The sequence below is a fragment of the Tachyglossus aculeatus genome, chromosome 21 (genome assembly GCF_015852505.1).
Source record: "Tachyglossus aculeatus isolate mTacAcu1 chromosome 21, mTacAcu1.pri, whole genome shotgun sequence".
Classification (NCBI taxonomy): Eukaryota; Metazoa; Chordata; class Mammalia; order Monotremata; family Tachyglossidae; genus Tachyglossus; species Tachyglossus aculeatus.
In genome coordinates, this window is record NC_052086.1 from 32,404,188 (window position 1) to 32,424,117 (window position 19,930).

Consider the following 19,930-nt stretch of genomic DNA (forward strand, 5'->3'; position numbering starts at 1 on the left):
GAGTTTCAGTTCACACACGTACTTTAACCTCAAGCCTCAGGGCGGTGTTTAAGTACAGTCTAACTGATCCATACATCCTACCCTGTGCTTTTCTTCTCAAAACCTTGGCAGGGTAAAACAGATGGCCATAGATGGAGAGAGAACTTATTTTCTGTTATTTGTCTCTACTTCTGCCTCAGTCCAGATTCTCTTCTGCCCCTTGCTCCCTTTGTCTTTATTTGTTCAGTCTCTCTTTAATCTAGAAAATATTAACGCAAAATTGTCAAGCCTTCAGATAAGGGACAGTATGGTTTTTCTCCTCTGAGACAATGTAAGCTATTAAAAATGGCATTTGCCACTTACACTGTTTGGCAAGCAAACAACTAAAGGATATTATTGTTAGTTTAGAATAGTTGATTTTCCGTGACTGGGGTTAGGGCTGAGGGCTTAGTGCAGATGGTGTAGACTGAATCAAGATAACAAAATAAAGCACAGCCTAGTTATTGATTCTTGTCACCAGAATCTTGGAAATGGATAGGCAGCGTTACCAGATGTCCTCAACTTCCACACAAATGGTGTTTCGGAGGAAGTAGGTTTTCAATACAAAACTGGAAGGCACTGAGTATTTTCCTCCTCAAGCATATGTAGAATCCAGCAGCAAGAACTCTTTTCTGCCCCTTGTCCTTGGCTGTTGGGAAAGAAGTTATTGAATTGCAATCCTGGTGCCTGCATGATATGAATATTGAAAATCAGGGATGAAGTTGGAGCAGGGGTTTGGGAATTTTGCTCCCCACTCTGATCCTGGTATGCTGAGTAATTCAAACACTGAACTCCAATCTACCATATGATGATAATAATAATAATAGTGGTATTCGTTAGGCGTTTACTATTTGCCAGGCACTGTACTAAGTGCTGGGGTGGATACAAACAAATCGGGTTGGACACAGCCCCTGTCCCACATGGGGCTCGCAGTCTTAACCCCCAATTTACAGATGAGATAAGTGAGGCACAGAGAAGTTAAGTGACTCTTCCAAGGTTACACAGCAGACAAGTGGAAGAGCCAGGATTACAAAACAAGTCGTTCTGATTCCCGGGCCCGTGCTCCATCTACTATATCCACCATATGATGATGCCACTTTTCCTCTCACTCCTTGAATCTCATTGGGGAAGGGTGGCTTAGACCTTCTTGATAAGATAAAGATAGTCTTAGAAACTTCCCAGGCCTCATCCTCTCTACCTAATGGCTTAAGCAGCTCTCCCTGGTCTGCCTGGGGATTGTCCACTAGGACCCAACCCCAACGAATCTTGGGTGAAATAATTCCCAGAGCTGTTTGGAGGGAAATTAAGGCACAATCAGGCTTCCATGTCAGCTTTGGATTCTAGTGGCAGCCCATACTGCCAAACCCACAAGAGGTGAATGCTCTCGTGGGCCAAGGGGAGTGTGTGAAGGGGTTGGAAGAAAGATCCGTTCTGATGTTTCAGTCAATGTATCAATCAATGATGCTTATTGAGTGCTTACTGTGTGCACAGCACTGTACTAAGCACTTGGAAGAGTACAAAGCATTAGGGTTATTCCCCACCATCATTTTGTTTCCTCTCATCAAGCCCTCCTCTGTCCGAGTTGCTGCTCAGACATGAATGGGAGGGTATTTCCTGATACCCTCAGGATAGTTGGAAGATAGCTCAGGTCAGAGCACCCAAAATCTGTCACTTATTCCCCAGCCACCTGGAAAAAGCAAAGGGAGAAAGAACCATTAGCTTCAATGAGGGCTGACGCTAGACAAGTTTAGTTCACAGGGTGGGTCTTTCAGGTCTCTGTTACTTCCCTGGAAAGCTCTTGTTTCTTTTAAATTCAACATTCTGCCCGGTGATGTCCTTTTCCAGCCTAGTCCTATGATTTTTTTTAAATGGTATTTGTTACGTGCTCACTATGTGCCAGACACTGTTCTCAGCACCAGTGTAGATACACGATAATCAGGTTGGGCACAGTCTCTATCCCACATGGGGCTCACAGTTTTAATTCCTATTTTGTAGATGAGAGAATGTAGGCCCAGAGAAATTAAATGACTTGACCAAGGTCATACAACGGACAAGTGGCCAAGCTGGGATCAGAATCCGGATCCTTTTGACTCCCAGGCTCAGCTCTAGCCACTAGGCCTCGCTGCTTCTCGGGTTCCCCTGTTTGCTTCTTTTTTTGCATTCTGGCTTTCGAGATGCTTATCTCGCTTAACGGTTTCATAGTTTTCTCATACTCCCCACCTCGCTGAATTTCACAGCTCCCTGGTTCCCATTCCAACGGAACGAGTTTCCCACGACTCGATTTCTTACAGAATCCTGGTGTGTTCATCTTGATAACATCCTGAACTGTTGTTTCTTTCTCTCTCATGGCAGTTTAAGCACATTCATTACTGAAAGTATCTCAGGAGGAAAGGCAGTATTCATTACTGAAAGTATCTCAGGAAAAAAGGCAGCTTCGTGCCATCTCTTTTGATGGGCATTCAGCTCTCATTTCACTAAAAAGAAAAATGGGTATGCAGTTCTGTGCAGATTTTGGTGCAGTTGCCTCGGGGCAGTGGGTTCTATATTCACAGAATCCTAGATAAGCTTGAATCCAATACCGAACCCTTAACGTCCTGGAGTCCTGAAGTTAAAACTGGAGATTCAATAGTCGATCAATCAGTGCTATTTATTGAGTGCTTTCTGTGTGTAGAACACTGTACTAAGTGATTGAGAAAAAGTGTGATTGATAGAAACCAGCAGAAAGGAGGGATTTTTAGAGTGACTGAAACTTCAGATTTCAATTCTCTGGTGAGGTGATTCTCCATTACTTTGTATTCTTAAAAAAGGATGCCCTGCAGAAGACCTGATAGCCAGAGAACCTAAGAACCCAACTTTGGTTCCACAAAACCATCTTCTTTACTTTAAATTACTGACCCAGTGTTTTCTAATGGTCAGAAGCATTCGCAAAGGATCAGTTTTTCTCCCTGTTCATTCCCAGTACATCCCTGTTCCTGTGGAGAGAATACTTGCTCCTTAAAAAGTTTCATAAAAATAATAAAATTATTAATAATTGAGTAATAAAGTTCTGCAAGAGCAGAGGAAGATTTAGTCAGTGTTAGAAAGGAGAAGCAGATTGGCCTAGTGGATAGAGCACAGACCTGGGCGTGAGAACGACTTGGGTTCTAATCCCGGCTCCACCACTTGTCTGCTGTGTGACCCTAGGCAAGTCACTTAACTTTTCCGTGCCTCAGTGACCTGATCTGTAAAATGGGGAGTAAGACTGTGAGCCCCTTGTGGGACAGAGACAGCTTCTTTAACAAAAGAAGCAGCGTGGCTTAGTGGTAAGAGCCTGGGCTTGGGCGTCAGAGGTCATGGGTTCTAATCCCGCCTCTGCCATTTGTCAGTTGTGTGACCTTGGGCAAGTCACTTAACTTCTCTGTGCCAATGGTTCCCTCATCTGTAAAATGGAGATTAAGACTGTGAGCCCCACGTGGGACAACCTGATTACCTTGTATCTCCCCCAGCGCTTAGAACAGTGCTTCCCACATGGTAAGCGTGTAACAACTACCAACATTATTATTACAGAGACTGTGTCAAACCTGATTATCTTGTATCTACCCAGTGCTTAGTACAGTGCCTGGCACATAGTAAAAGTAAGGATGGCCTTAATCTTCAGGTGGGCAACATATTAACTCTCCCTTCCGACTCGTTGAGCCCAGGCTCTGAGACTGAATGCTCTGACATCAATCAATCAATCAATCATATTTTATGAGTGCTTACTATGTGCTGAGCGTCGTACTAAGCAATTGGAAGAGTGCGGTATAGCAGAGTTGAGAAGCAGGCTGGCCTAGTAGATAGAGGACCGGCTTGGGAGTCAGAAGGACCTGGGTTCTCACCCCAGCTCTACCTCTTGTCTGCTGTATGACTTTGGACAAGTTACTTAATTTCTCTGTGCCTCTGTTACTTCAGTTGTAAAATGGGGATTCAGACTGTGAGTCCTATGTGGGACAGCGATTGGATCCAACCTGATTAGCTTGTCTCTACCCCAGGGTTTAGTACAGTGCTTGGCACATAGTAAATGCTTAAGAAATAGCAACAAAAAAGGTTGGTGGACACATTTCCTGCTCATAGAACAGCCACTTGTGAATAGAGCAGGACACTTAAAATTGGTCCCGAAAGTGTAAAGCTACCTTCATAAGTGTCTCCAACTTATAAAGCCGAAGTTGAAATGAATAAATTAATTCATTTGTATTTATTGAGTGCTTACTGTGTGCAGAGCACTGTACTAAGCGCTTGGGAAGTCCAAGTCGGCAACATGTAGAGACGGTCCCTACCTAACAACGGGCTCACAGTCTAGAAGGGGGAGACAGACAACAAAATAAAACATGGAGACAGGTGTCAAAATCGTCAGAACAAATAGAATTATAGCTATCTGCACATCATTAACAAAATAAATAGAATAGTAAATATGTCCAAGTAAAATAGAGTAATAAATCTGTACAAATATGCACAAGTGCTATGGGGAGGGGAAGGAGGTAGAGCAGGCGGGATGGGGAGGAGGAGAAGAAAAAGGGGGCTCAGTCTGGGAAGGCCTCCTGGAGGAGGTGAGCTCTCAGTAGGGCTCTGGAGGGAGGAAGAGAGCTAGCTTGGCGGATGTGTGGAGGGAGGGCATTCCAGGCCAGGGGAAGGATGTGGGCCGGGGGTCGACAGGGTTAATCAAAGCAGCATGAAATGGCAGCTGGCATTCACAAGTTCATCGTATTTATCAGTGAAATAGCTTCATCATTTCTTGCCAATGGCCTCTGGGAATGGGAACCGTAAAGCTGAGAGACTATTTGTGAGTTAAAAGCCATAAACGGTAACAGTCAAGACGCAAGATCACGGGCCTTTATTTTAACCAACATTCCCATTTATGAATTTCCTTTTAAGAGGGAAACAGTGACGCGCTAGTGTTTGGATGAAATAAGATGCTAATCTTAATCCATTTTGGGAAGGTCTACGAACCCCATCTGATAGGCACCACTTTAACTTCTGAAGAGAGAGGCTGGGGATGGGTAGAAATCTATTGTCCTCATCTTCCTCAGGGTAGGTTTTCCAGGGAGTGGAAGGATACCAGCGGGGGGATATTTCATCCAGCGTCTAGCAGGGGGCATGGAGTCTAAATTTGGCAACAAGCCTGGATTATTTTAACTAAATTACGCTCTACAAGGGGTAGCTTTGTAGGAGGGAGAAATAAGGAAGCTTTTATGGACCATTAAAATGCATTGAGTGCCTTCAAAAATTGTGTAAGCATTCAAAATCTCATCAGAAACTCCTGCAGGTGGAAGATAGAGCCCTAGTGAACTCCCTAGTGATCTCCCCTGCTCCTCTCCAGTTCCTACCTCTTCCTGCCCCTTCTTTGACTCTCCCATTTTTTCAAGCGGTATCTTAAGAGATCTCACTCCTATAGGCCACTGATGATCTCCTTCTTGCCAAATCCAATGGCCTCTACTTCATACTAATCCTCTTTGACTTCTCAGTTGCCTTCAAAACCATTGACTATGCTCGTCTCCTGAAGACATTCTCCAACCTTGGTTTCACTGACATTGTCCTCTGCTGGTTCTCCTCCTAGCTCTCTGGCCACTCATTCTTAGTTTCTTTTTCTTTCTTTCTTTCTTTCTTTCTTTCTTTCTTTCTTTCTTTCTTTCTTTCTTTCTTTCTTTCTTTCTTTCTTTCTTTCTTTCTTTCTTTTTCTTTCTTTTTCTTTCTTTCTTTCTTTCTTTCTTTCTTTTTTCTTTCTTTCTCTCTTTCTCTCTTTCTCTCTCTCTTTCTCGCTTTCTCTTTCTTTCTTTCTTTCTTTCTTTCTTTCTTTCTTTCTTTCTTTCTTTCTTTCTTTCTCTCTCTCTTTCTTTCTCTCTCTTTCTTTCTTTCTTTCTTTTTTCTTTCTTTTTTTCTTTCTTTCTTTCTTTCTTTCTCTCTCTGTCTCTCTCTCTTTCTTTCCTTATTTCTTTCCTTCTTTCTTTCTTTTTCTTTTTTCTTTCTTTTTCTTTCTTTCTTTCTTTCTTTCTTTCTTTCTTTCTTTCTTTCTTTCATTCAATCGTATTTACTGAGCACCTACTGGGTGTAGAGCACTGTACTAAGCACTTGGAAAGTACAATACAGCAATAGAGACAATCCCTGCCCAGAACAGGCTTAGCTTCTCCTCTGCTTTCCACCCCCTAACTGTGGGAGTCCCTCGTAGTTCAGTTTTGAGTCCCCGTCTATTTTCCATCTACACCCACTCCCTTGGAGAACACATTCGCTTCCATGGCTTCAACTACCATCTCTTTGTGGATAATTTCCAAATCTACATCTCCAGCCCTGATCTCTCTCCTTCTCGGCAGTCTTGCATTTCCTCCTGCCTTCAGGAATCCTCTACTTGAATGTCCCACTGACACCTGAAATTTAGCAAGTCCAAAACAGAACTTGATATCTTCCCTTCCAACCCTGTCCTCCTCCTGACTTTCCCATCACTGTAGGCAGCAGCTCCACCCTCCCTGTCTCCAAGGCCTGTAACCTTGGCATTAGCCTCAACCTATCTCTCTCGCTCAACCCACATATTCGATCTGTCACCAATTCCTTTTGATCCTTCACAAAATTGGTAAAACCTGCTCTTTCCTAGCACTTGCTCTAGCTCTCCGTGACTACTGTGCCAGCCTCTTCACTGACCTCCCTGCTTCCCGTCTCTCACCACTCCAGTCCAAACTTTACTTGGATGCCTGCATCATTTTTCTAAAAAAAAAAAAGTTCAGTTCCTATTTCCCAACTTCTCAAGAACCTCCTGTGGTTGCCCATCCACCTTGGCATCAAACAGAAACTCCTTACCATGTTTTTAAAACACTCAATCACCTTGTCTTCTCCTATCATATCTCCCTGATTTCCTTCCATAATCAAACATGCTCACTCTGCTCCTGTAACACCAACCTACTCACTATATCTAGGTCTTGTTTCTTCTTGATGCTAATCCCAGCGTGGATCAGTGGAAAGAGCACGGGCTTCGGAGTCAGAGGTCATGGGTTCAAATCCTGGCTCAGTTGCTTGTCAGCTGCGTGACTTTGGGCAATTCACTTAACTTCTCTGTGCCTCAGTTACCTCATATGTAAAATGGGGACTAAGACTGTGAACCCCACGTGGGACAACCTGATCACCTTGTATCCTCCCCAGCGCTTAGAACAGTGCTTTGCACATAGCAAGCGCTTAACAAATGCCATCATTATTATCCCTCACCCACATCCTGCCTCTATACTGGAATTTCCTCCTTTTTCATCTCTGACAGTTCATCACGCTCCCTACTTTTGAAGCCTTATTAAATTTACATCTCTTCCAAGAAGGCTTTCCAAACTAAGCCCTTACTTCCTGTGTCTCCTTTGCCCTTAGATTTGTACCCTTTATTTACCCCAGCCTCAACCCCACAGCATATAAGCACATATCCATAGTTTATTTTAATGTCTGTCTCCCCATCTAAACCGATAAGCTCCGTGTGGGCAGGGAACGTGTCTACCAAATCTGTTGTAGTGTACTCTCTTTATGCTTAGTGCAGTGCTCTGTACACAGAAAGAGCTCAATAAATACAACTCATTGATTGATAAATAGTGGGGTTTGCAGGTATGATGTAAATTCAAGGACACTGAGCAGATGAATTATCGGGACATGGATGGAACAGAACACTGGGAATGGAAAGAAAGTCAGGGTTTCCAGAGAAGAGAGTGGGTGGGTACCTTTGGTAAAATCTAACCCTTACAAATTTATTTAATAGCAAGAAGGAGGCTCTTTTTTTATTTCTATAGGTACAGAGTTGGCTTCCATTACTGCTGGTGAGAGGGAGAGTTAGAAAAAAGAATAAACAATCATCATCATCAATGGTATTTATTAAGTGCTTATTGTGTGCAGAATACTAAGCCCTTGGGAGAGTACAATACAACAGAGTTGGTAGATTAGATCTCTGCCCACAAGGAGTTTAGAGTTTACAGATAAACAATAAATATTTACAATAAATTACAAAGGATGGGTATATCATCAATCAAAACAAGGGCACTTAGAGCAATCCCTTAGGCTAACAGAAAGGAAGTGGAAGTCAGAGCTTTTTTAGAATATAATGATAACAATGATAATAATAATATGTGGTATTTGTTAAACACTATGTGCGCTCTAAGCACTCTACTAAGCACTGGGGTAGATACAAGATAGGCCAGACACAGTATCTGGCCCAAATGGGGCAGTTAAAGTAGGAGGAAGAACAAGTATTTACTCATTACAGATGAGGAAACTGAGGTACAGATAATTTGAAAGACTTGCCGAAGGTGACCTAGCAGGCAAGTGAAAGCAGCATGGCCTAGTGGAAAGAGCACGGTCCTGGAAGTAGGAGGACCTGGGTTCTAGTCCTGGCTCTGCCAGTTACCTGCTGTGCGACCTTGGATAAGTCACTTAACTTATCTGTGCCTCACTTCCCTCATCTGTAAAATGGTAATTCAGTGCCTGTTCTCCATCCTGTTTAAATGTGAGTCCCATATGGGACAGGGACTGCGCTCAATTTGATGAACATGTATGTACTATTTTTTTTTATGATGGCATTTATTAAGCGCTTACTATGTGCAAAGCACTGTTCTAAGCGCTGGGGGGGAATACAAGGTGATCAGGTTGTCCCACGTGGGGCTCACAGTCGTCATCCCCATTTTACAGATGAGGTAACTGAGGCTCTGAGAAGTTAAGTGACTTGCCCAGGGTCACACAGCAGACATGTGGCGGAGCCAGGATTCGAACCCATGACCTCTGACTCCAAAGCCCGGGCTCTTTCCACTGAGCCACGCTGCTTCTCAGTTCCTCTTTCTAGACTGTAGCCATCTAGACTGTACACGCCTCCCGCTATACTGTGAGCTCCTTGTGGGCAGGGAACATACCTAACAACTCTGTTATATTACAGCCTCCCAAGCATTTAGTACAGTGCTCTGCACATAGTAGATGTTCAATAAATAAAATTGACTGATCATTATACCCCAGTGCTTAGAACAGTGCTTGATACATAGTAAACCCTTAAGAAATTATTATTACTTTTAATAATAATAATGATATTTGTTAATCATTTACTATGTGTCAGATGCTGTACTAAGCGCTGGGATGAAAACAAGCAAATTGAATTGGACACAATCCCTAGCCCCTGTCTTAACCTCCAATTTACAGATGAGGTAACAGGCACAGAGAAATGAAGTGAATTGCCCAAGGTCATACTACTACTACTACTAATAATAATAATGTTAGTATTTGTTAAGTGCTTACTATGTGCCAAGCACTGTTCTAAGCACTGGGGGGATACAAGGTAATCAAGGTTGTCCCATGTGGGGCGCACAATCTTAATCCCCATTTTACAGATGAGGGAACTGAGGCCCAGGGAAGTTAAGTGACTTGCCTAAAGTCACACAGCTGACAAGTGGTGGAGCTGGGATTAGAACTCATGACCTCTGACTCCCAAGCCTGGGCTCTTTCCACTGAGCCACGCTGCTTCTCTCACATGCAGCAGACAAGTGGCAGGTACGGGATTAGAACCCAGGTCCCTTTAGATTCCAGGCTCAAGCTCTTCCCACTAGACCAAACTGCTTCCCTGATACACTGGCTCTGCCTTCACCAGTGACTCTGAGCTGCCCAGCTCCAACTTCCCAGAACAGCCCTACTGAGGCATCGCCCTTCTTCTCACGGTCAACTGATCAATCAGTCGTATTTACTGAGTGCTTACTATGTGCAGAGCAATGTACTAAGCGCTCAGAAGAGTAAAATATAACAGAGTTGAAAAACTTTCCCTGCCCACAGGGAGCTTACAGTCTCCTCACAGCCTGGCACTGACCTGGAAATCAACAGCCCCCAAATCTTTCTTTGTAGAAAATTGCCCAGAATTACAGATTTTAGTGCCTACACAAGTGAAGCCAATTGATCAACAGCAGTTATTGAATACTTACTCTGTGCTGAGTACCGTATTAAGCATTTGAGAGAGTATTACAAAATAAGTAGGCAAGATCCCCGCTGTTGGGTAGGGACTGTCTCTATATGTTGCCGACTTGTACTTCCCAAGCGCTTAGTACAGTGCTCTGCACACAGTAAGCGCTCAATAAATATGATTGATTGATTGATTGATTGATTGATCCCTGACCTCCCAACAGTGGGGGAGACAGACATAAAACTGAGACAGGCAGAGAATTGCAGTGGAGTATAAAGTCATGTATATAAGCCCTACCTTCTGGGGGGAAACATGGTAGATCCACTGGGAGAACGTTATTTTGTACTCTCTCAAGTGCATGGAACTGTGCTCTGCACACAGCAAGAACTCAATCAATATGATTGGTTGATTGATTGGAGAGGACACTGTGAGTCTCCAGTGCTTAGTTGATGTGGATGTGCTGAAGTGGAAGCAGTGGAATATGGAGATGAGAGATTAATCTGATGGAAATGTGATTTCATTGTATTGCATTCTCCCAAGCACTTAGTACAGTTCTTTATGCACAGTAAGCACTCAATAAATAATACCTTTTAGACTGTGAGCCCACTGTTGGGTAGGGACTGTCTCTATATGTTGCCAACTTGTACTTCCCAAGCACTTAGTACAGTGCTCTGCACACAGTAAATGCTCAATAAATACAATTGATTGATTGATTGGTATTTGTTAAGCACTTACTATGAGCTAGGCACTGTTCTAAGCACTGGGAGATTACAAGGTGATCAGGTTGTCCCACTGGGGGCTCACAGTCTTAATCCCCATTTTATAGATGAGGTAACTGAGGCACAGAGAAGTTAAGTGACTTGCCCAAAGTCACCCAGCAGACAAGTGGCGGAGCCGGGATTAGAACCCATGACCTGTGCCCTTCCCACTAAGCTAAATACCATTGATTGATTGATTCAGAAGGGCCTTGAAGATGGAGAGCACAGTGGTCTCCAAGATATGAATATTAATAGTGATATTTGTTAAGCATATTATTGCCAAGCACTGTACTAAGAACTAGGGTGGATACAAGAAATCAGGTCAGTCCCTGTCCCTCATGGGGATCACCATCTAATTGAAGGGAAAACAGGTATCTAATCACCATTTTACAGATGAGGCAACAGAGGCCCTGAAAAGTTAACTGAAATGGAGCATCGAGTGATTACTGAGTGAGTTTGGTTGAGTCGTCCAACGGAATAATCGAGGGCAAAAAATACCATCTCGTGACTTACAAACAAGGGTGTGGGGGAAGCAATTACATTCTCCTTTCAGACTGATGTACAAAGAAACTGTGTTCTTCTGCTATGAAGAAACCTTTTGTCTATCGCTATCTCAGTCTGCCAAAACTCAGGATGTTGTGGCTCACTGCTTACTCCTTTCCAGCACAACCTGCTCAAGCAGTTAACCCCAAAGGAAATTCATCATTAGGAATAGGCCACTCATGGCCAGGCAATATACTATTCTGCATCCTTTGGGCATTGGAAAGAATGAGTTAGTTCAACCAAGTACTTAATGTGTCCCTGGATATTGCTTCTTTCCCTGAGTCAGTCTTCCTGTCAGATCCTCTAGCCGAGATCACTTTGATTCTGGAAGGAAATCTGTGGGTGAGAAAAAGGAGTTAACCAATGGTTTCTAGACTGTAAGCCCGTTGTTGGGTACGGATTGTCTCTATTTGTTGCTGAATTTTACTTTCCAAGCACTTGGTACAGTGCTCCGCACACAGTAAGTGCTCAACAGTTACTGTGTTGAATGAATGAATGAATACAATTGAATGAATGATTTGGTCACTGTGTCCACTTGGAACTCAGGAGAATCATCTGAAACCACAGAAAATGTTTAGGGCAATAATATGTGCCTACTATTCACAGGATCTATTTTATGACAAGAAGGCTCTGAAGACACAGCATCTGCTTGGCGTAGAACAGATATTCTTTTTTCAGCTGTTCCTTCCTGGATGAAACTTTCAGGATTTAAAGAGTGGGGGTCATTGTCACTTTCCTTCTCGAAATTAATAACAATCCAGTATAACAATGGTAACCAATGATTCTTTATATGAGTGAACATGCCTGGGGTTTATACTTAGCTTTTATGTAGTATAAATATATAATGAGCACATTAAATGCCCTAAATGTATTCCTTTGAAGAAGATGAACTGCGGCAGGGCAAACCATTTGTTGCGGAGCGATGTCTTTTAACCTATACTATGTGCTTGACTTGCAACAAAAATGTAGTGAATTCACTTTCGCCCTCTGACCCCTTTCCCCGTTGTTTCCTGTTTCTGCAAAACTCCTGTATATCCAAGCTGGCATCTAATGGTCATTATGTGTTTTCTCATAAGGGTTCCAGGTGTTAGCCTCTGCTTCCCATTACTGGCCATTGGAAAAAGTGGACGGGATTCATGAACTTCAGGATACAGCCGGAGGTAGACATGGGTCATGAAAATGGCCATTCGCATAAGAATGTGTGACAGTCAGTAAGTTGAAAGGGAACAGGGGAAACAGAAGTGAATGGTATTTGTTTTGCAGCCATGGTAGAAGAACTTGATCTGCCAACAAATATTGTGGCAGCTCCCCAAAATAATTTTGCATTTCAAAGGTGTCTTTTAATAGCATTCTCAGACATTTTATGAGCAGCCTGAAATAGCCATAGTGACAGAAAGACAAACGATTTAGAGAATTCCAAAATGTCATTGAAAATCAGTCTTCTCCTACAGCCTTAAAAAAGGAAGCTGCCTAAGGAGTGTGCTGTGATGTGTCAGGGTAGAAAACCCAGACTGATGCTTCTCAAAGAGGCAAAAATAGCCTGTCTTTGTTCGAATGACCAAAGGGAGAATAAATGAGACAGTCGCTGAAGTCATTACCAATAGGCGATTGACACATTGCAAAATATACATTTATCATTCCTGGTATTATTGTCACACCCAGGAAAGAAATTTTCCCCTTCAACCAGTCCCCTTTCTCAGCACTGAAATATCATTCCACCCCTGAAGATATGCTGAGTGTCCGAGTCACAGAATCTCCATTAATCACAGGTCCAAAGACAATGGTTAAGACTTCATCCATTCAAACATGCCAAACACCTTCAGATTAAAGAAAAAACCAAGACGTTTCTGAGCCCTTTTTCAACTTCTCTTTTAATATTATTATTAAAATTCTGGTATTTGTTAAGTTCTTATTATATGCCAGGCACTATTCTAAGTGCTGGGGTAGATAAAATATAAGCATCTTACATATAATCCTTTGGGTTATTGGATTCAGTGAGGCCCATATTCCAGCTGTAACTTTGACATAAGGTCCAAATAATACAAGCTTAGTGAGGCCAAATTTCCACCCCAGAGCCTGCCAGTGGGGAAGAGAGAGCTCCTCAAGCCTGCATTAACAGTGAGGGGAAATGCAGACATATATAATAACAATAATAATAATGATAGTAGTTTTTAAGTGCTTACAATGTGTCAAGGACTGTTCTAAACACCGGGATAGACACAAGTTAATCAGTTCAGACACTGTCCCTGTCCTACAGTAGGAGAAAGAACAGGTAGTGGATCCCCATTTTACAGAAGAGGAAACTGAGGCAGAGTGAAGATTAGTGACTTGTTCAAGATCACACAGCAGGCAAGTGGTGGAACAGGATTAGAGCCTCTGAATCCCAGGCCTGTGGTGTTTCCACTAGGTCACACTGTTTTTCTGTGAAAAGGCTGCTCACAGTGAGAATAGTGTTAGGAGCAGTGTGAAAAGGACCTCAAACGGACTACACCAGGGTGGGATCACTGTGGGAGCTGGAATTACTTTTGGAAAACTCTGATTACCCCTCACCTGTCATTACCTGGCCAGTGGCACTGTTTTCCAAACATACACTACCCCCTGGCAATGTCAAAAGAATCAGAGGGATTTGGCTAATTCAGTCAAAGGAAACTCCTCCCGGTTCCTGCCTGCTGTTTTTCTTTCGTTCAGGTGCCCTCTAAGGGACCTGGACAAGGAAAGTTTCAACCAAATTGAAGGATAAAATCAAAATTATCAAGTGCTCTGAAGATAGTGACTAGAATTGAGGAGCCTACCCAACCTGACATTGAGTAGCTTGAGGACATACGTTGTCCCTAGCTCGTGTTCAATCAGTCGGTCTTTTTTGTAGTTTTGAAAAGCTCAAAGTAGTTTTACTCAGATAACTTTTCTCCCAAAGCCCTTCTCTTGGTAATGATGTTAGGTGGGAATTTTTCAGTTAGATTACAGGCCCTTCATCATCATCATCATCATCAATCGTATTTATTGAGCGCTTACTGTGTGCAGAGCACTGTACTAAGCGCTTGGGAAGTACAAATTGGCAACATATAGAGACAGTCCCTACCCACCAGTGGCTCACAGTCTAAAAGGGGGAGACAGAGAACAAAACCAAACATACTAACAAAATAAAATAAATAGAATAGATATGTACAAGTAAAATAAATAAATAAATAAATAGAGTAATAAATATGTACAAAATATGCCCTTAATGCAGAAGCATTCTCATCCATCATCCCACCTGGCTGTAGGTGACAGTCATGTCTCTTGTGAGGACAGTCATTTGCTGGGTGTGCAGGTCTCGTCCTTGTTGGCAAAGTGTCTGTTGTTTTGTCCATTTGTCATAATATCATGCAATTGTTTTCCATCCCATGTTTCTTGTCATAAATCTCTGCAACATCATAATCTTTAATCCTTTTCCTTTTTTTGAAACCATTGTGTTGCTGAATTCGGTTTCATACCTCTCAATTGCTGGTATCTACAAATTGAATTTGCTCTTCACAGCCTGGTTGCGGTCTAATGCAGTAGCAATAATGGCCCAATGTCAGAAGTGCATTAGGACATGAAAGTTACGGAGAATGTCACAGCCTATTAATTTTTCCTTTGGAGTTAATAGAAAAAAGGGTGGGTCCATATCCTATGAATTGAAGGGCTCTGCTTCTCAAAATTGTTTGCTCATTGTTCTGTTGAGAGATATGGTCCTTTCTGATCAGTTTTGTGTTTGACTCATTGTTTTGCTTTTTTTTGTTGTTTCACCCAGCTCTAAGAATCCACAACTTCACTGTGCTTCCTTCCCATAATTTTACCTTTGTATATACCAATGACTCTGCCTACTCTAACTTCTCTGCAACCGTAGGTGAGGACTCGCATGTTTTTGTTCCGCATTTCTCAAGCTGGGACCTACATTGCATTTAGACACTTGTCTGATTTATGGCTCAGACTTGGTTATCTTCCTGGACATGACAGATGCAAATTTCCAAGACCCTGAAAAGGGGGTAATTAAAAGTGGGTATTAAAATAGGCAATCAAGATAAAATCTCAACAAAGCTTCAGGGGCCTGCAGTACTTACCAAAAGGTGAAAATGACCTTTCAAATCGTTTTCCTCTAATTTATTAGAGTTTCCACAAATCTCTCCTGAGGCTGGTTTTCAGTGTAAAGGAACAGGGGGGAAAAAAGCAAAAAACAAAAAAACCTAGACACAAAATGAGTGCCTTTTAAAAGTATATCCTGCCAATTCCTTTATATAGGTACAGTGGTGGAACTGAATCAACAAAGTCGTGGCCTTTGGTGGCCAGTTTTGCCATTCAGAACTTTTTATGTGCCTTCACTAAGTTGGGCCAATCACAGAGTTAAGGAAGAAGGGAGAGATGAGGAAGGGGAGGAAAGGAAGTTTGGGTAGGAACTAAATTGTTAGCACCCTTATGGACAGGAAATGTGTCTACCAACTCTGTTGTATGGTACTCTCCCAAGTGCTTAGTGCAGTGCTCTGCACTCAGTAAACACCCAATAAATATGATTGATCTATTGTAAGGGCAGGAGTTTGGACAGGGGCTACCCTAGATCGCATCTTCCGCTTCCCCCTTTCTTCCCCCTCCACATTTGTTCCTTCTCCCAACCCCAATCTTTGCTGTCAAGCCTTGCTTGTCTTGGGGTGGCTGAGAAGTAAACTGATTACAGAATGACACTGGGTGTTTCATAAGTAAATTCCAGGCTCTTTTATTTTCCTGGAAATCAAAATCAATTCTACGTCCTTTCTTCCAACTGATAATGTCGAATTAAGCAAAGAAGTCGGATCCCTTTGGTATACGCTTACCAATGAGAAAATCTTCTTTTGAAATTCCCAGAAGTTGTATAAAATATTTGCCCCTTGGGTTGCTGTGATGGTGTTAGCCAACTCAACATCCCCAAAGACTTCTAAATCCAGGAAAGGCTAAGGCTGATGATAAACTGAGGCCCATTTAAAACTGAAGCAAGTGATGTAAGGGCTCCAAATGTCAATCAGTCAAGCAACAATTTTTTTTTTACTGAGTCCTCTGTGCACGGCACTCTACTAAACACATGGGTGGATACATTAGAGTAGGCAAACATGATCCCTGCCCTTTAGGGGCTTACAATTTGTGTGGCCCAGGGGTTAATCATGCAACCTAGCCCTGGCGCTGATCCAACAAAGATATTTATTCTTTAATACAATCACAGAGATGCTTTGGCAGTCCTCAGCTTGTTTGACAATAAACTTCAAATGATCCTCATTTGTTACTGTCTTTGCTTATCTGTTTTGTCAGGCATTTACCTCACACTCACATAACCAAATACAATAGATATGAAAATTAAACAAAGTAAGCAGGGTATGCACTGAGATGTTCAAAATGGGAATATGTCTCTTTTTGGGTTTTACAGCTGATAGACTAACTTTCGGGCTCTTCAAACTTGACCCACTTCCACGTGCTGTGCAGTCTAAGGCTGAAGTCCATGCTGCTTTTGATTGGAGGGTCTCATGTTTGTCCCTTCCTTGGAGGATAATTAATAATAATGATAATTACGATTGTGGGATTTGTTAAGCACCTACTGTGTGCCAGGCACTGTACTAAGCACTGGGATATGTACAAGGTCATTGGGTTGGACACACTCCGTGTCCCACATTGGGCTCACAGTCTTAATCCCCATTTTACAGATGAGGTAACTGAGGCATAGTGAAATGACTTGCCCAAGGTAGCGGAGGAGACAAGTGGCAGTGTTAGGATTAGAACCCAGGTCCCAGACCTGTGCTTTTTCTACTAGGCCATGCTGCTTCTCGTTCCTGAGTAAGGGCCTACTCAGAGTTGGACTTGGCAGTTGTGTGCCACCTCCTGCTACACACTGTGTGATTAGGTCTTGAGTTACCTCTGAACCTTTCCAGAGGTCATGCTTTTTTGTGGTACCACTGGCCAGTACAGTCTACATCAAGTCCTAGCCAAAAGGCAATTCTGGAACCTAGTCAGTCTCCTAGCACTGAAGCTGGGCACCCTTAAGACAGTACTCTGGGAGGAAAATGAGTCACAGCAAGGTACCAAAATGGCTTTTGTATGGGAAATTGGGAAACCAAAAGCAAGGAGGGCAGAGGAAATACTTTAAGGATATGGTAAAACAAAGCATCTGATAATGCCTGAAAGGAGGGAGTCAACTGCCAAAGACAGACCTGCAGAACACTCTGCCAGCAGGAAGGGAGTGGATCTCTTTGAGCAGCAGCTATGCATAGAAAAGGAGATGAGAGCTGTAAGCATGTTATAGGCAGGGAACACGTTGTCTATTTCTTTGGGGTTGTACTCTTCCAAGCGTTTAGTACAGTGCTCTGCATATAGTAAGTGCTCAATCCATTCAACTGATTAATTGATAATGAGGCCAAAGAGAAAACAGTCCCAGACACTGCAAACACTAAACAGAAGAACACTACAATCAATCAATCATATTTATTGAGTGCTTACTGTGTGCAGAGCACTGTACTAAGCACTTGGGAAGTACAAATTGGCAACATATAGAGATGGTCCCTACCCAACAGTGGGCTCACAGTCTAGGAAGGGGAGACAGAGAACAAAACAAAACATATTAACAAAATAGAATAGATATGTACAAGTAAAATAAATAAATTAATACAAGAGAAAGCCTTATTGTGTATCCAACATGGCCAGAGCTGTGAATCATGCTTTGGCTTTTTCAGCCACACAGGCACTCAAAGGTGAACCTCACCTTCTGTGGTAGCTTCTCTGAATACGAAGGGCAACTCTCTCTATTTATAGTCCAAGTGGGAAGGGAGGAGGTGTCTAGAAATTAAAGAGCCAAATTGGAATTGCCATTACACTTATCTGAACTGAGTGGGTTTTTCTTCAGGTCAATTCAAAATACTGTCAGTGTTTAGGTCAGCTCTTTTGTGCTCCAAATGCTTCTCCCAGATATCAAGACCTTACAAAGAGAACTAGTTGACTGTGCTCAGAGAACCACTCAAAGACAGAGTTCTGTCGCATGGGCTTAATAATTTCAATTATTCAGTTGAAATTTCATTAGAGGTGGAAATGGGAGATAGAAAGGTCCCAGCTAATTTTTTCTAGCTACAGAATCAATATTTGGGAGATGATGCTTTACTTAATAAAGTGTCAGCTCCCCCGGGATCTCAGTAAATAACATTCGATAAATGACATGAAAAACACTTGAGTTGCTTTCAGGTCAGGCTCCCATCTTCTGAAAATTTAATCGTACAAAACTATTAAAAGATAACATTGTGATTTTCCTTGCTTAGACATTATAGAAGGAACGGTCAACAAAGGCATTTTCTTCAGAGAGAAAAAAGGAGTCACATTTCTCTATTTTGGAAGCCACAAAAATTCCTGCATTAGCAATCCAATGCAGTGTGGACCTGAAGGTGAGTAATGGGATTAATACCATTTTTAAAAATTGCATGATTTCTTTTATAGCGTGAGAGACTCTTGGTGGGAGCATTGTTATGATTGGTGTTATAAATGGGTTCAGAATCATAATGATGAGATTTATTAAGAGCTTATTATGTGTTAAGTGATAGGGTGGGTATGAGATAACCTGATTGACTTGGTCTCTGTTACACATGGGATTCCCATTCTTAAAGGGAAGGAGAACAGGTATTGAATCCCTACTTTCTAGATAAGGCAACTCCAGGACGAGAGGAATTAAGTGGCTCATTCAAGGTCACACAGCAGATAAGTGGCGGCACAGTTTCTGGGTAGTGAAGTGACTTGACCAAGGTCAAACAGCAGCTAAGTGGCTGATCTGGGACTAGAACACAAATCTCCTGCTTTCTAATCCAGTGTTCTACTTACTAGGTCATGCTGCCTTCCATGTGGGTTTTGGATAAATGCTGTCATTCTAGAAGGGGATGGGAAGCAAGCCTAGAGGGGGAAATCCCAAATCCTGGGTTCTTGCTCTGGCTCTTCCAGATCATTCTAAAGAAGGGTTCCATTTCATCGGGCCAGAAATCACTTCCTCTTGAATCTGATATTGCATTTAAGTGAATCATCCTGAAACAAAGCCCCACTCTGTCCATCCTAGCCCAGTCCTTTCTGTTCCCACAGATTTCCTGGACCCTTCCTGCACCGGGCTCACCTAATAATGAGGATGATAATTGTGGTATTTGTTAAGTGCTTACTAGATGCCGGGCACTGTACTAAGTGCTGGGGTGGATGCAAGCAAAACAGGTTGGACACAGTCCCTGTCCCAACAGGGGCTCAGTCTCAATCCCCATTTTACAGATAAGGTAACTGAGGCACAGAGAAGCGAAGTGATTTGCCTGAGACCACACAGCAGACAAGTGGCAGAGCTGAGATTAGAAACCAGGTCCCTCTGAGTAGTAGGCCCAAGTTCTGTCCAAGAGGCCAAGCTGCACTTCCCTGTCCCTCCACTCCCCTTTTGTCCCCCCACCACGTCATACTCTCCTACACCTTATCTTCTCACTTCTATTTTTCATTTAATGGGAACCTAGCTGCTGCTGCCTAGACCTCGACTCTTTCTGTGCCTGGTAATCTGCACCTATCAGGGGGCCAGGCCCGGGCCAGATGGGCTGATGGGAAGCTGGCAGATAGTGGTAGACGGGCCACTCCGGACTCCTGCTCGCTTTACTTTCTCCTTCCTTCCTCCCTCCTTTCCCATCTCCTTCCCCCCTCCTTTCCCATCTCCTTCCCTCCTCCTTCCCCA

The 19,930-nt window shown here is 42.8% G+C and overlaps 1 protein-coding gene across 1 annotated transcript in view; it reads left to right on the forward strand.

Annotated features, from left to right (window-relative positions):
• The window catches only part of ADGRD1 (adhesion G protein-coupled receptor D1), a 398,243-nt gene that overhangs the window by 1,408 nt on the left and 376,905 nt on the right, over window positions 1–19,930 (forward strand). Inside the window, exons 3-4 of the mRNA XM_038763906.1 lie at window positions 12,300–12,383; window positions 18,507–18,629. Coding sequence (XP_038619834.1) covers window positions 12,300–12,383; window positions 18,507–18,629 — 207 coding nt within the window. The remainder of the gene's footprint in view (window positions 1–12,299; window positions 12,384–18,506; window positions 18,630–19,930) is intronic.